Below are 13,118 nucleotides of genomic sequence, written 5' to 3' on the forward strand. Positions count from 1 at the left end.
AAAAAAAAAAAAAAAAAAAAAAAAAAAAAAAATTGAAAGATCATTTAATTTAAAAGTTGAAATTTAGAACTTTGTCCCTCAAAAAAATTTCTAGTTACGCTTCAGCACAGAAGATATAGCCTGTAAGTTGAGTTATTCCTTTACTAAGTCATTTCCTATATTGAAGCTTTAAGCTGAATATTTGGCTATGGCACTGGCAAAACTTCTGCCATTAATACCTTCTAAAATTTTTGGATGTTCTCAAATTGATAACATACTGATAAAGTTATGCATGCATTTTTTTTCCCACAATAAAAGATTATTACATATTCTGGTATTTACCATCTTTTTGCATGGTTATACATGCTCGTTGTTAAAATGATCAAAGTTGGCTTATATATTAGAACTGCTGTGGCTGCATCTGTTTCTTTACTAGTTCTGATAATTTGTCCATAACAGATCTGTGGTCTGTAATTACTGATTCTAAATTAGGAAGGGTTATGATATTATCCTCCTTTTGAATTGTTTGGCAGGTTGATCTTAGAGCCATTTTGTCAAATCCCCTTGCTTTAAGTCATGGAGTACTGCTGTCTCTCTTGCAACAGCTAGCTTGTGATATCAACAACGATAGATCCCTGAAAATTGCATGGATGACTGATGTGGCTGCTGCCATAAACCCCACGGACCCGATGATAGCGATGCACATAAGACCCATCTTTGAACAGGTGTACCAGATATTGAACCACCAACGGAGCTCGCAAACGATCTCTCCTGTTGAGCTCTCTGGCATTCGTGTTATCATGCATGTTGTCAACTCCATGCTGGTAACTTGTAAATGATTCTTCCTTCTTTTTCGCATGTAATTTTGTTCTGGCTTTTCAACACCCTAATGTGCAGATATAGAGCATGGAGCATAGATACACATCTCCTCGTTCATCATGTTTATTTCTGTAAAAGGAACCGAAAACATGTAGATCCGTTATTGTCGAATCTGTGAAATAGGTGTAGCGTTAGGCTCGCTGCTCTCATTTCTTTTCTTTTCTTTTCTTTTCTTTTCTTTTCTTTTCTTTTCTTTTCTTTCCATTCGTCATTTTACGAGTGATTTTTGTTGTCGTCGTGCTTAGAGATCTGCCAGATGAAAATCGTTGGAATATGTTGTGCATTCTTCTTTTCCTTTTTGTGCTTCCCCACAACAAGCTTGTGGGGAAGAAAGGTTTTGTAGGCACTGATCATTTTATTTGTTTGTTTTATCAAGTGCTGAGAGAGGAAGCAAGTGTGTGCTTTTTCAGCACCAGGAGAATTCTCCCGTGGGGGTTGGGGGGTTTTGGATGGGAGCTCGAAGCAGTAGAAACAATAGTTTCGCTTCCCCAATTATTATAATTATTACTATTATTATTATTTTATGCCCAAATTTCAAAAACTTCTTTTTATTTTTGCCCTTCAATATATTCATCCTTTCGTTTGAATCTTTTTGTTCCTTTATTTATGTCTATCAAACGAGAGCTTATTATTGTCAGTATCACGGTTTTCATCTTGAGGCTATATAAGTTAGGTATGTTATATAAGTTTATTTACAATTTTGCTCAATTTAGAATCATTCAAATTTGACATAGTTATTCTTATTTAGATCGGAAATAAGGGTTGTCGTGAGATATTTGATCAACCTACTTTCTCTTCAAGAGATGATTCTCTAAATGATTGAATGCACTCCGACAACGATTATTTGTTACTAATTTTAGGAGAAAATATTATTGCGCGAAAGAAGTTGAATGTAATAATGTTTATGTTTTGACCAAGAAAGTCTAGTTCGAACCAATCTAGGACACTACTAAGATTGTTGACGTATACTCGCTACTTAAGCTTTTCCCCCAAAATTAAATGAACAAATAATACAACATCCACTTTCAAAATGGCTCCTCTATCTCCAGCGTCCACTTCTAGTGACCATCTCCGGTGACCACTACTCACCATCGACGACCGCCTCCATCAACCATCTACAACGATAACTCGAACAACCATTGCAAGCAACCGCTCCAGTTTCTCCCTATAAACCGTGGTTAGTAGTAGTTAATATACTGATTTGCCATTAATGGAATCATTTTGAGTGAAACAAACTATACAAACTTACCATTTGAAAAACATTAAAAATAGAAACTCAGAATAAAACCTTAGAAGGATAAAAGACTGAAATTAAATGAATCTAAGAGAAGAAACTCATACCTCAACCAGTAGTTTGTTAAGTTCTATTATCTTAAACCATATTTGGCATGTGTAGGAATTGTTGTAATGTTGTTGTAAATAGAAAGGGGGAGTTCTACAGATTATGCTGAGCTAATTCAGTTGCTTCCTTATTCTTCGGACTAAACAGATTCTGTGAAGAACTCTGATTCATACAATGAAGGGCCACAACTGGAGTAACCTCTATTCACAATTGTATCATTTGATGATAGAATTTATTTGGGATTTTGGTGCCAATTTCTTCATACTATTGGATTCATCAGATCATCACATGGCAAATCCCACAACACAGAGTCTGAACTGAATATACTTGTCCCATTTCTCATCTCTTTTCCACCCTCTGATAGCTCCTCTCCGTGTTCTTCAAGGATTTCATGCAGTTGCCCCTGTTGTTCTCCTCCAGTGCATGTACTCCCCGTACACATGCTCTGGCTCCATGATGGCACGTCCCCTTCATTGCCAAACGAGGGCGGCGGGTATTGAAATCCTGACGTTGATGCCGGGAAGCAATTGCTTGTCCCCTCCAAGTTCGTTGTTGTTGCATCAGTAGAATTCCAAGGCTTATATGGAGTGATCAGATCAGACTGTTGAATGGCTCTTGACAAACCAAGTTTGATATTCTCGACAGTACCATCTTTCTCATTTTGGTTGTTGTGATTATAAGTTCCTGAGGAACTTCCCGGCGGTACATTGGCCTGTTGGAGCTGGAAGTCAACACACTTCTTAGTAAGAAGGTGAAGCATTTCGTCTTTGAAGCAGCCAAGCGCAGCCTCAGCAAGATGGGCAACTTGTGGAGGGGCTAAAGTGGTGGCGATTTCAGCCATTAGATGGGAAAATGGTTTGTGAGTAACTGGATCAATGCCCATACCTGATAGCTTCTTCTTCAGCTTAGTGTTCCAGTGATTCTTGACATCATTGTCGGTGCGGCCAGGTAACTGAGCTGCAATCAGAGACCACCTGCGGGGTCGAGATCGGTCATCTTATTTAGTACAAATTCATTTTGATGATTGACAAGCAATGCTGATATGAAGAAGGTGGTGAACCTGTTCCCAACAACAGAATGTAGCTTGACAATAGTTTGCTCTTCCATATCCGAAAATTGGCCATGCTTGAGGTCGGGGCGCAGGTAATTCGTCCAACGTAGCCTGCAGCTCTTCCCACATCTTTGGAGACCTGAATGTCATCGCAGCATTAGGCATTGAGTAATTAAAACGATTTCAAATGTTCTAAAGGGAGAGAGTTATACCAGCATTCTTGGGTATGAGGCGCCAGTTGCGAGTGCCATGCTGAGAAATGTAGGAAGAGAGCTTGTTATCTTCTTCAGGCGTCCACTGTCCTCTCTTAACATTTTCCTTCTCACAGCATGGAATTCTCCCCATTTTTCTTTCCTTTTCTTTTCTTAACCAAAAGCAAAACAATAACAAAAAGAAACAAAAAGCCAAAGAACAGAGATGGCAAGGCAAAGAACAGTACAATGTTAAAAGAGAATGCTTTGTTGCTTCACTATCTGCTTTGCTCAATACTCTTTTATTTTTTGGTTCCAAATAAAGAAAAAGAACAAGGGAGGTGGGTTTTTTCTATTATGGGAAGAGAGAAGATTGGCATTGTTATATATAATGGACAGTAGGAAACGAGAAGTGATTGCATGGGGTTGGTTATATGGTAAAAGAGAGAGAGAGAGAGAGAGAGGCATCAAAGCTGCATGATTTTATTAAAGAATTCAACGCCATTGAGCGTGTGAGAGATGGGTCGGTAGCTCACTCTTCAGACACCTGGTCAACCCCCTCTCTCTCCCCCTAACTTTCTCTCCCCTCCACTCGTTGACTTTTATGTAAGGTTAATCATATGCTGTGGGGACACGTGGCTTTCAGGTCTTTTTTTTTCTCTCAAGAATATAGCCACCTAAAAGATCATCTCAGTAATTCTTCGGAACACATTTTTATTCACAAAAGTTGCAGGTCTAGCATCTGGAAATGAACAATATTTACAGTAAAATTACACTGAATCATGTTTCCTAGTTAAAAGAAGCCCAAGATAGACCAGTATGCTTAGGCACTTACAGCACCTCTTGCATTGTAACACAACCTTTGAGCTAAGTTTTCTTGGAGAGAACCCTTCTAAATTTCACTGAAGGTTCCTCCTCAGCTACGCTTTCAAACTCTCCAGTTTGCCCTCTAAAACAAATAAAAACTCAACATTTCAGCCAACTTCAAATGGTGAAAATATAGAGCTATCACGTTTACTCACCGGGTAAAGGAGGATCAACGTGCACGAAAAAACTAGCTGCCACTATCAGATAACAAAGGATAAGCATAAGTCCCTTGAAGTAATTTGAAGTTCCTTCCTGTAGAAAAACGTAACTTTTACATGGATGATGAATAAACTCAAGTCTTTGATTATTCTGAAATGGGAAGTAAAAGAAGAATTTATATTCCAAGATATGAAGAACAGGTTTTGATTACAGACCTGCAGCAAGAAAGCTACTACTATTACAGTTATAAAAAGTGTAGCTGTCTCGAAGAGTTTAAAGTTCAAGTCCATTGGTTGTCCCATAATCCACCCAATTACCACACAGAAGGGAACCTGCATTGATTTTCCAAACGAGATGACTTGAGAAATTCAAATGTTGAGAATAAAAAAAGATCTAACTTTTAAGAAAGGAACTTACAACATTAAATTTAAAAGTTTAAACTTACAACATTAAGTTGAAAAACTAAATGTAACTAAAAAGAAGAAGAAAAAACTTGTAACTGACGGTAGAAAACAACCTTCAATACTTCATTCATTAGCTACGGGACACAAGTAAGAACAAATCAGCTGAAGGCCATCGCGATGCAGATTCAAATTCAGAGAAACATTACAGGCTCGCAATGACAAAGTGACAGAAGGACACTAAAAGTTGAATTTTGTACAGCAAGTAGAAGAAATAAGGACTCAGCACCATCATGTTCAAATGGATACAATTACTTACCCCGAACATAGATATCTGGGTTGATGATCCGATGGCTACACCCAGAGAAATATCCTGCCAAGAAACTAGAGATCGCATCAGTCCGTTTTTCCATCACAAGGAATTTAGATGGATAATATGTTCTAAAGCTTACAAGCTTATCTTTCATAGCAAACATAACAGCGCTTGCATGCTCAGCAGCATTCCCCACAATCGGAAGCAGTATAACACTAATAAACGACACTGGGATTTTCAATGATTCAGATGCAACCTGTAAAAGAATCAATTAACAAGCTAAGCTTCTTGACAAAAGTTGAAGCTTTTCCCAAGAAGGCGATGAAATAAAAAGTAATACTTCGATTGCATCAACCAAGTATTCTGATAGAACGGAGATACAGGCAGTCAAAATTGATAGCCAGATAACTGATTCCCACTTGGTGATCTCAGGAGCTTCATCTTCATCTGAGATTTCTTCACTCCGAGTTTCTTCCTGAAGTTGTAGCTCAAATAGAACGTGGATTACTAAGTGAACAAAAATATCAAGTAAAATGGGGGAAAAAAAGATGATGCTGGTCAACAAAAGGGCATCCGTTCGACTCATAGTTAACTCTCCTATCTCTCATTCTGGTCTGCCATCATTTAACCAATCAAAACAAAAAACTATGACTAGATTTTGGGGTTTTTTTTAATCAGGATTTAAACTAATATATGACTAAGACCATTGTGCCCGTTCTAAACTTTTTATGAGGGTCTTTTAGGACAACTGCATCACCCTACTGCCTGAGATCCCATAAGCCCCACAAGGAATAAATATTATGCAGAAGACAGCACAAATTATCTTCCATGATGATGCATAACTTCAAAAGAAAGACCAAAATAACATAATTAACCTCATAAACGGAAGAATAATTATTCCTCTGACTTTTTAACTGAAAGAAAAGATAAGCAGCATAAGCCAGAAGCATAATGCAACTGCTGAATCTAGAAAGTGCCAATTCCGACTTCCCAAAATGGGCTTCGCTGTGGGTGTAGTTGAGAAGAACAGGAAAAAGAAGGCCCATGACAGCCATTAACAACAATCCTGAGTTGACACCAGCAGCTGCCTACATGAAATTTCAGCTTTAGCACAAAAAGTAGCTTAAAAACTAATAGGTAAAAGGAAAAGCCATTCCTGGGTTGGGGTGAAACTGAAACCTTTATACCTTGTTAAAAGTCTGTTCCTTTTTGTTGAAAACAAGCCCACCACAGAAGAATGCACAACCAAGCACCAGCAACATGTTCGACAGAATTGAGCCTAGCAAGGATAGCTGAACAACACGTATCATTTGATTTTTCAGTGCAAAAATTGATATGATGAGTTCTGTTGCATTTCCAAAAGTAGCATTTAGTAGACCGCCAACTGCAGATTCAATCGTCAAGTGAGTGGAGAAAATTTAACAAATAATGGATCATTATAACCAAATCCAAAAGAAAACAGAATAGACATGAAACAGCTGTGCATATGGAAGAATGGTTAATTGAAAAGGAAAACTTCGCCTAATCAGAATAAGAAAGGTTTACCACTTTTTTACACGGTTAAGGGGACGCTTGATCCCCTTATACCTCTGTAATTACTTTTTCATTGATGTGCGTATGTGCACACTAATGTTTTTCCTACCAAATACACATGAGATTTTCACAACTACGATAATTTGTATATAGTACACTACGACAGCACCCTCCCTCCCCCTCTCCCTCCCCTTCTCAGGATTGTACTGATTCAGTAGACTAATGGCAACAGAGGAATCAGCACCAGAAGTTACAGTGCAAAAAGAACATTTTTGCAGTTGCAGATATTTTACAACACCTAAGGCATATCATTGAACATACAATCATCATAAGTTATCCCAGTGTCAAAAAGAAAAGCTATATAAACTCATAAACATCCCATGAACAGGTTTCTTAACTCCAAATATCAAAAGAACTCAGAAAATCATAGTCGTGACAAATTGAGATCGAGACTCAACCTGTAGGCCCAGTGTAAAAAGCCAGCTGCCTGTTTCAAGGGAAAAATTAGATGAGCTGCAAAAAGCTTTTTAGATTAAAAAGAAAAAGAAAAAACCAGTAGAAATTTAGCATTAAATGTGAGATCCTGAAGTCCTTACTCTGTTGCATAACCTAACCGCTCAGCGAACGGTATGATACCCAATAGACTCAGGAAGAAGACCCAACTCTGTAATCCACATAAAGACCTCAACAAAGACATAATCCATAACTGATATAAATTCATACCCAACAGTGACGTCTTTAACTTACATTGTGTCCAGTCAACTTATCCACAAGAATTGCTAGCGGCCCAAAAGACATAAGGAAGTTGAGTTTATTTGAGAAGATTACAATCTTCACGCTCTTGTAAGCAAAACTCTCCGACATTCTCGTACCAACTTGAAACCTTCCAGAACTGATTCATATACGACAGCATTAATAGACAGCATCCTTCATTCTTTTAAGGAAAAAAAATAAAGGCTGCACCCTTAAAACCTCAGTTACTGAACCCCTTATAAAGGTTCTCCTCATCCAACCCTTATATTATTACCATACAAGGAAGCCATACGTAAAAGCAAGAATCCTTCAAAATCAATAGCCATATAACAGAGGAACAGAGAACAAAACATGATTTGCCAATATATTTGTGTTGAGATTAATATAGATTTCCAAATATAAAAGTATTTATGCAGCTGATTAGTTTGAATATCCTATTAATACAAGTCCAGAAAACCTCCACTATATCCATGCACATGTATCAACCTATAGAGAATCATATTTGTTCTAAATTCAAAACTGTACAAAAGGATCAACCACATCACCAACAATTGAATCAAGGTTATATATGAGGTAATCCAAATTAAACACCAAGAGCTGAATCCACATGGACTAGAATCAAAAGTTCAGAACCTAATCCATGAATTCACCAGTCCTCTGCTCTCGATCCAAGCAAAAGAAAACAAATACGAACCGAAATTCGAGGCCGAAGAAAGCAACAGCTAACATTCAAATTGTTCTACTTCAAGCATACAATATCCAACTCAAATTTAGAAGAAGACAAAGTTCGTTGTGATTTACCGTAATTAGTGGATAAAAGCGAAACAAATAGAGGTTGAAAAGAGCTGAAGCGAACTCAGGTTAGCAAGAATCTCGTGAAGAATCGACCTGAATACGAAGAAACCAAAAGACAAGGTTCGATTGTCGTTGATCGACTAACCCAGAACCAACAGAAGAGTGACAAATTTTGTACGTTCCAGAGCTCAAAAATGCTACGACGTGTAAAGAAATCCGATGAAGCTTTATGATGACAGTGCGCTATTCACTCGACAGAGAAGAGATAGAACACCGAATTGCTTCGAAATTTGAAGCGTTGGTGTTCTTCCGACGACTGTCTCTGTGTGCTTTTCACGTCTGTCTTCCAAAGTCGGTAGCCATTGCCACTCTCCATTTTGAAATAATTACGGCAGCCTCCGTTTAAATACTAAATTAATAAATTTAAAAAAAAAACATACTTTATCTATAAAAAAAAATATATATTTGTAAATATTTGAATAATATCCTTCCAACTTTAAAATAATAATAATAATAAATAAATAAATAAATATTTCCTTTAATTTAAAAAATACCTCAAAATATTTTAAAAATTTATTAATACTCTTAAATTTCTTTTACCATTAATATACTTATTTTTGTTTTTTAATATATTAATTTATTATTATTATTAATATGTAGGCTCCATAAAATTTTTAGGAGTCAAAATTCGGGTAACATAAAAGAAAATTTAATTTGAAAATGCTTTGAAGGCTAGTTGAAATATTTAAAGTGCACGACACTTCAAGAATTTGAAGGATCGACAATTTAAGGTTAATCTAACCCGACTAGAAACAGATCCATAAATTAGAAGGTCAATACTAGTATATCCACGTCTAAAGATTTAAAGCTTACCAAAGATATAATCTAAGGATTAGTATTTGAGTCGGTACAAACCCGTATTTAGTTTGCATATTAGATTTTGTTAAAAACTGTGATCACCTTCATCATTGGGTTAGCCTAACACGATATGACCCAACCCAACTTTAAAAAGTGAAGGCACAAGTTCGGTCCAAGCTCTAGTATATGGAAAAAAGGAATATTTTCATTCGTATAGCGGAAACAGTTGAATCAATGAATCAATTAAGCAATTATTTGATTCTCGAGTATTGTTTTTCCCGACATTCTAAACAAAATATTGAAAACAGTACCAATAGACAAGCACTTAAAAGGCAATACAAACGTGAAGAAGTAGACATATAAGTTCATTTCAAGAACTCTATGATCCAAAAATTGCATAGGAAATAGATGAATTTGATGTGTTTAAAGCCAGCTTTGGTTGCGAGGGCTTTAAACTCATCGCGACTACGCTCCTTTCCTCCTGGGTTTTGAGTCATCATAAGCAAATCGCCTTGGCTGATGGCTTTCTCTGCAGCTGTCGTCTCCGGCACCGTCGGAACCACTCCCTCCATCACGATTACCTTTCCGTCGTCCGGGATGGACAAGTAGCAATTTTTCAACAGCTTCACGCAATGCTCGTCACTCCAATCATGAAGTATCCACTACATAAAAAAGTTACATAAACTGAGTGAGGCCTTTTTTGGGAAGCCCAAAGTAAAGTCACGAGAAATTATGCTCAAATTGGGCAATATCATACCATTCTCGAGATCAAAATATTATAAAATAAGAATGTATTTAGAAAAATAACCTTCATGAAAATAGCATCTCCCTTTGGAACTTTCTCAAACATGTCTCCTCCCACGTGTTCTACACCTGCTAATATTTTTGCTTTACAAATTATCCTTCAAATTCCCGAATAATAATAATTTTTTTTGAAAATATAGAAATCAAAATTGAAAATAAAGTTCGAGAAGAAATTGTTTACCTGGATAGAATGGTGCATCTTCAATAACATGAGGCAAGTCGAAGTTGATACCTTTGATTGAAGGGTATGCAGACGTGATGATTTTAAGGGTGACTCCGAGGCCACCACCAACATCAACTAGTTGCTTGAGGTTTGCAAAGCCGTTGTAGGACTCGACAACTACCTTGATGACCATGGTGGTGTGATTTATCATTCCGTTGTTAAAAACTTGATTAAATCTTTGATCCAAGCGAGGGTATTCAAAGGCATGAACTCCTCCATGGGTTCTATTGAATGGAATTCCTCCTTCGATCACAGCATTCTTCAGCTCACTCCTGTAAATATAATTTCGATTTTAGGACATTTGGTTCACGAGTTAGATCGTGTTTTTAAATTAAGGTTTTGATAAACTAAGTGTTATTTAAAATGTTCATAATATATCATCGATGAAAAGAAAAGAGCAAACCAGCTCTCGAGAAAGACTTTATCTTGAATCATCGATAACAAAGCACCCAATGACACGCCATCTTCATCGAGAACAAAATACTTAGCCACCGGCGTAAGGCTATACAATCTCTGCTGATTCCCATTTTCATCAATGATCACAGAGCATCCCACCACCGAGTGGGTCGCCAGAAGCCTCAGGATCCGATCGATCATCGACGCCGCATCCGGGTTCGAGGTGGTTATCTTAGCGGTTATCTCAGTCGGAGACAGCTCGGCCCCATTGCCGGCCTTGGCCAAGATCTCAAACAATCCCAGCTCGAAGGCTGCTTGGAGTGTCATCGGCAGAACTGATGAGGTAACCAATTGCATAGCGTAAGCGAAGTGTTGGTGTTGTTGGTCGTCGTCGGAGATGGAGGAAGCTATGGTTGACTGTTCCTCCGCCGTGGAACCCATCGCCGGAGCTCTGTGATGAGGAGGGGAAGCCGAGGTTGCAGCAGCAACTTTTTTAATGGTTGGAGTTAAAGATAGAAGGTTAGTGGTGTGCAATGAGGATATGGGGTTTTTTTGGCTACTCACTTTAGCTTTTTATAAAAAGAAAAAATATATTTTTTTAATTATTTATCAACGTAGCCTTCCACGCATGTATTGGGGTTGAATCTTGTATCATTCATATCATACATGGTCTTAGTACGTATCATATTATAAAACATGTCACAACATCTATTGTATCGTCAAACATGTTACACCATAACATATATCGTATCATCAGTGCATCACATCATAACACGTCTCAAACTTTAACATAACACATCGCCAACATTTCATAGTCATATCATGTCCTAAACATATCGCACATATCAAGCATATGACACGTACAGAACCACAGGACATGTATCATAAGCACCAACATTATTTAAAAAGAAGTAAACATAGGTTCATTTCAAGAACTCTATGATCCAGTGATTGCTTAGGAAACAGACGTATTTGACGTGTTTAAACCCAGCTTTGGTTGCGAGGGCTTCAAACTCATCACGAGTTCGCTCCTTTCCTCCTGGGTTTTGAGTCATCATAAGCACATCGCCTTGGATGATGCCTTTAGCTGCATCGGAGGTCTCAGGCACCGTTGGAAGCACTCCCTCCATCACGATTACCTTTCCATCGTTCGGGATCGCGGCGTAGCAATTCTTCAACAGCTTCACGCAATGTTCGTCACTCCAATCGTGAAGTATCCACTGTATAAAGTTACATAAATACTTTATCATTATCGATTACGATTCAAAAATATTAATAAAGGGACATAGACGATTTCCATTCATATATTAACACTAAAAAAATTAAACTTTTTTTATAAAGATTACGAGTATTAATACTACCCGATATTAACATTATGAAATAAATATATATAGAAAACTAACCTTTATGAAAATAGCATCTCCCTCGGGAACTTTCTCAAACATGTCTCCTCCTACATGTTCCACACCTGCCAACATTTTTTGTTTACAAATTATCCTCCAAATTTAATATAATCAAGCTACTCGAAATTTTTTAAAAGTATAGAGATAAAGTTCGGGAAGAAATTGTTTACCTGGATAGGAAGGTGCATCTTGAATAACATGAGGCAAGTCAAAGTTGATGCCTTTTATTGAAGGGTATGCAGACGTGATGATTTTAAGGGTGACCCCGAGGCCACCACCAACATCAACTAGTTGCTTGAGGTTTGCAAAACCGTTGTAGCACTTGACAACGGCCTTGATGGCCGTAGTGGAGTAGTTTATCATTGCGTTGTTGAAAATTTGATTAAATCTTTGATCCAAGCGAGGGTATTCAAAGGCGTGAACTCCCCCATGAGCCCTATTGAATGGAACTCCTCCTTCAATCACGGCATTCTTTAGCTCACTCCTGTAAATATAATTTCGAATTTAGGACATATGATTTATGAGTTAGATCGAGTTTTGTTTAGTATGTACAAAATTACGATGAAATGCTCATAATATATCATTGATTAAAAGATTAGAACGAACCAGCTATGAAGAAAGACTTTATCTTGGATCATCGATACAATAGGACCCAACGACACGCCATCTTCATTCGGAATAAAATACTTAGTCACCGGCATAAGGCTATACAATCTCTGCTGATTCCCATTTTCATCAATGATCACAGAGCACCCCACCACCGAGTGGGCCGCCATAAGCCTCAGGATCCGATCGATCATCGACGCAGCATCCGGGTTCGAGGTGGTTATCTTAGCAGCTATCTCAGTCGGAGACAGCTCGGCCCCATCGCCAGCCTTGGCCAAGATCTCAAACAAGCCAAGCTCGAAGGCTGCTTGGAGTGTCATCGGCAGAACTGATAAGGTAACCAATTGCGCAGCGTAAGAGTAGTGTTGTTGTTCTTGGCTGTCGTCGGAGTTGGAGGAAGCCATGGCTGACTGTTCCTTCGCCGTGGAAGCCATTGCCGGAGCACTGTGATGAGGAAGGGAAGCTGTGGCTGCAGCAGCAACTTTTTTAATGGTTGGTGTAGTAGATAGAAGGCTAGTGGTGTGCAATGAACATGTGAGGTTCTTTTATATATATATATATATAT

The 13,118-nt window shown here is 37.9% G+C and overlaps 5 protein-coding genes across 9 annotated transcripts in view; 1 reads left to right on the top strand and 4 right to left on the bottom strand.

Annotated features, from left to right (window-relative positions):
• LOC111441839 (enhancer of mRNA-decapping protein 4-like) overlaps positions 1–1,130 on the top strand; it is a 13,262-nt gene extending 12,132 nt beyond the window's left edge. Inside the window, exon 13 of one of the 2 annotated variants that reach the window (XM_023078999.1) lies at positions 513–818. In XM_023078999.1, coding sequence (XP_022934767.1) covers positions 513–818 — 306 coding nt within the window. Of the gene's footprint in view, positions 1–512 lie in introns of both variants that reach the window. The other variant, XM_023078990.1, reaches the window with a different exon arrangement.
• A 710-nt stretch (positions 1,131–1,840) lies between these two features.
• LOC111450986 (transcription factor MYB80-like) lies at positions 1,841–4,048 on the bottom strand. Of its 2 annotated transcripts, XM_023091209.1 has the most exons (5): positions 3,464–4,048; positions 3,261–3,390; positions 3,086–3,174; positions 2,200–3,016; positions 1,841–2,023 (listed from the first exon to the last, which is right to left on the bottom strand). In XM_023091209.1, the coding sequence occupies exons 1-4, from the start codon at positions 3,594–3,596 to the stop codon at positions 2,460–2,462; spliced, it is 909 nt and encodes a 302-aa protein (XP_022946977.1). In that variant the 5' UTR covers positions 3,597–4,048; the 3' UTR covers positions 1,841–2,023; positions 2,200–2,459. The 2 variants fall into 2 exon arrangements, with proteins under 2 accessions (XP_022946977.1, XP_022946969.1); XM_023091201.1 differs by having other exon boundaries at positions 2,200–3,174.
• Positions 4,049–4,147: 99 nt separating this feature from the next.
• On the bottom strand, positions 4,148–7,641 carry LOC111450980 (vacuolar cation/proton exchanger 5-like). The gene is given in 12 exon segments (XM_023091188.1): positions 4,148–4,391; positions 4,465–4,561; positions 4,684–4,800; positions 5,189–5,242; positions 5,322–5,438; positions 5,523–5,657; positions 6,058–6,270; positions 6,370–6,566; positions 7,174–7,202; positions 7,312–7,379; positions 7,463–7,608; positions 7,611–7,641. Coding segments are annotated over 12 exon segments (1,233 nt in total). The 3' UTR covers positions 4,148–4,362.
• Positions 7,642–9,388: 1,747 nt separating this feature from the next.
• Positions 9,389–13,118, bottom strand: part of LOC111443843 (caffeic acid 3-O-methyltransferase-like) — a 6,339-nt gene continuing 2,609 nt past the window's right edge. For 2 of the 3 annotated variants that reach the window (XM_023081681.1, XM_023081668.1), the window contains exon 5: positions 9,389–9,734. In XM_023081681.1, coding sequence (XP_022937449.1) covers positions 9,487–9,734 — 248 coding nt within the window. In that variant the 3' untranslated portion in view covers positions 9,389–9,486. Of the gene's footprint in view, positions 9,784–9,929; positions 9,995–10,106; positions 10,421–10,551; positions 11,071–13,118 lie in introns of those variants that run through there. The other variant, XM_023081672.1, reaches the window with a different exon arrangement.
• On the bottom strand, positions 11,256–13,086 carry LOC111443866 (caffeic acid 3-O-methyltransferase-like). Its single transcript, XM_023081697.1, has 4 exons — positions 12,554–13,086; positions 12,118–12,431; positions 11,948–12,012; positions 11,256–11,764 (listed from the first exon to the last, which is right to left on the bottom strand). The coding sequence occupies exons 1-4, from the start codon at positions 12,985–12,987 to the stop codon at positions 11,468–11,470; spliced, it is 1,110 nt and encodes a 369-aa protein (XP_022937465.1). The 5' UTR covers positions 12,988–13,086; the 3' UTR covers positions 11,256–11,467.

Source organism: Cucurbita moschata, unplaced genomic scaffold, assembly GCF_002738365.1.
Source record: "Cucurbita moschata cultivar Rifu unplaced genomic scaffold, Cmos_1.0 Cmo_Scf00001, whole genome shotgun sequence".
NCBI lineage: Eukaryota > Viridiplantae > Streptophyta > Magnoliopsida > Cucurbitales > Cucurbitaceae > Cucurbita > Cucurbita moschata.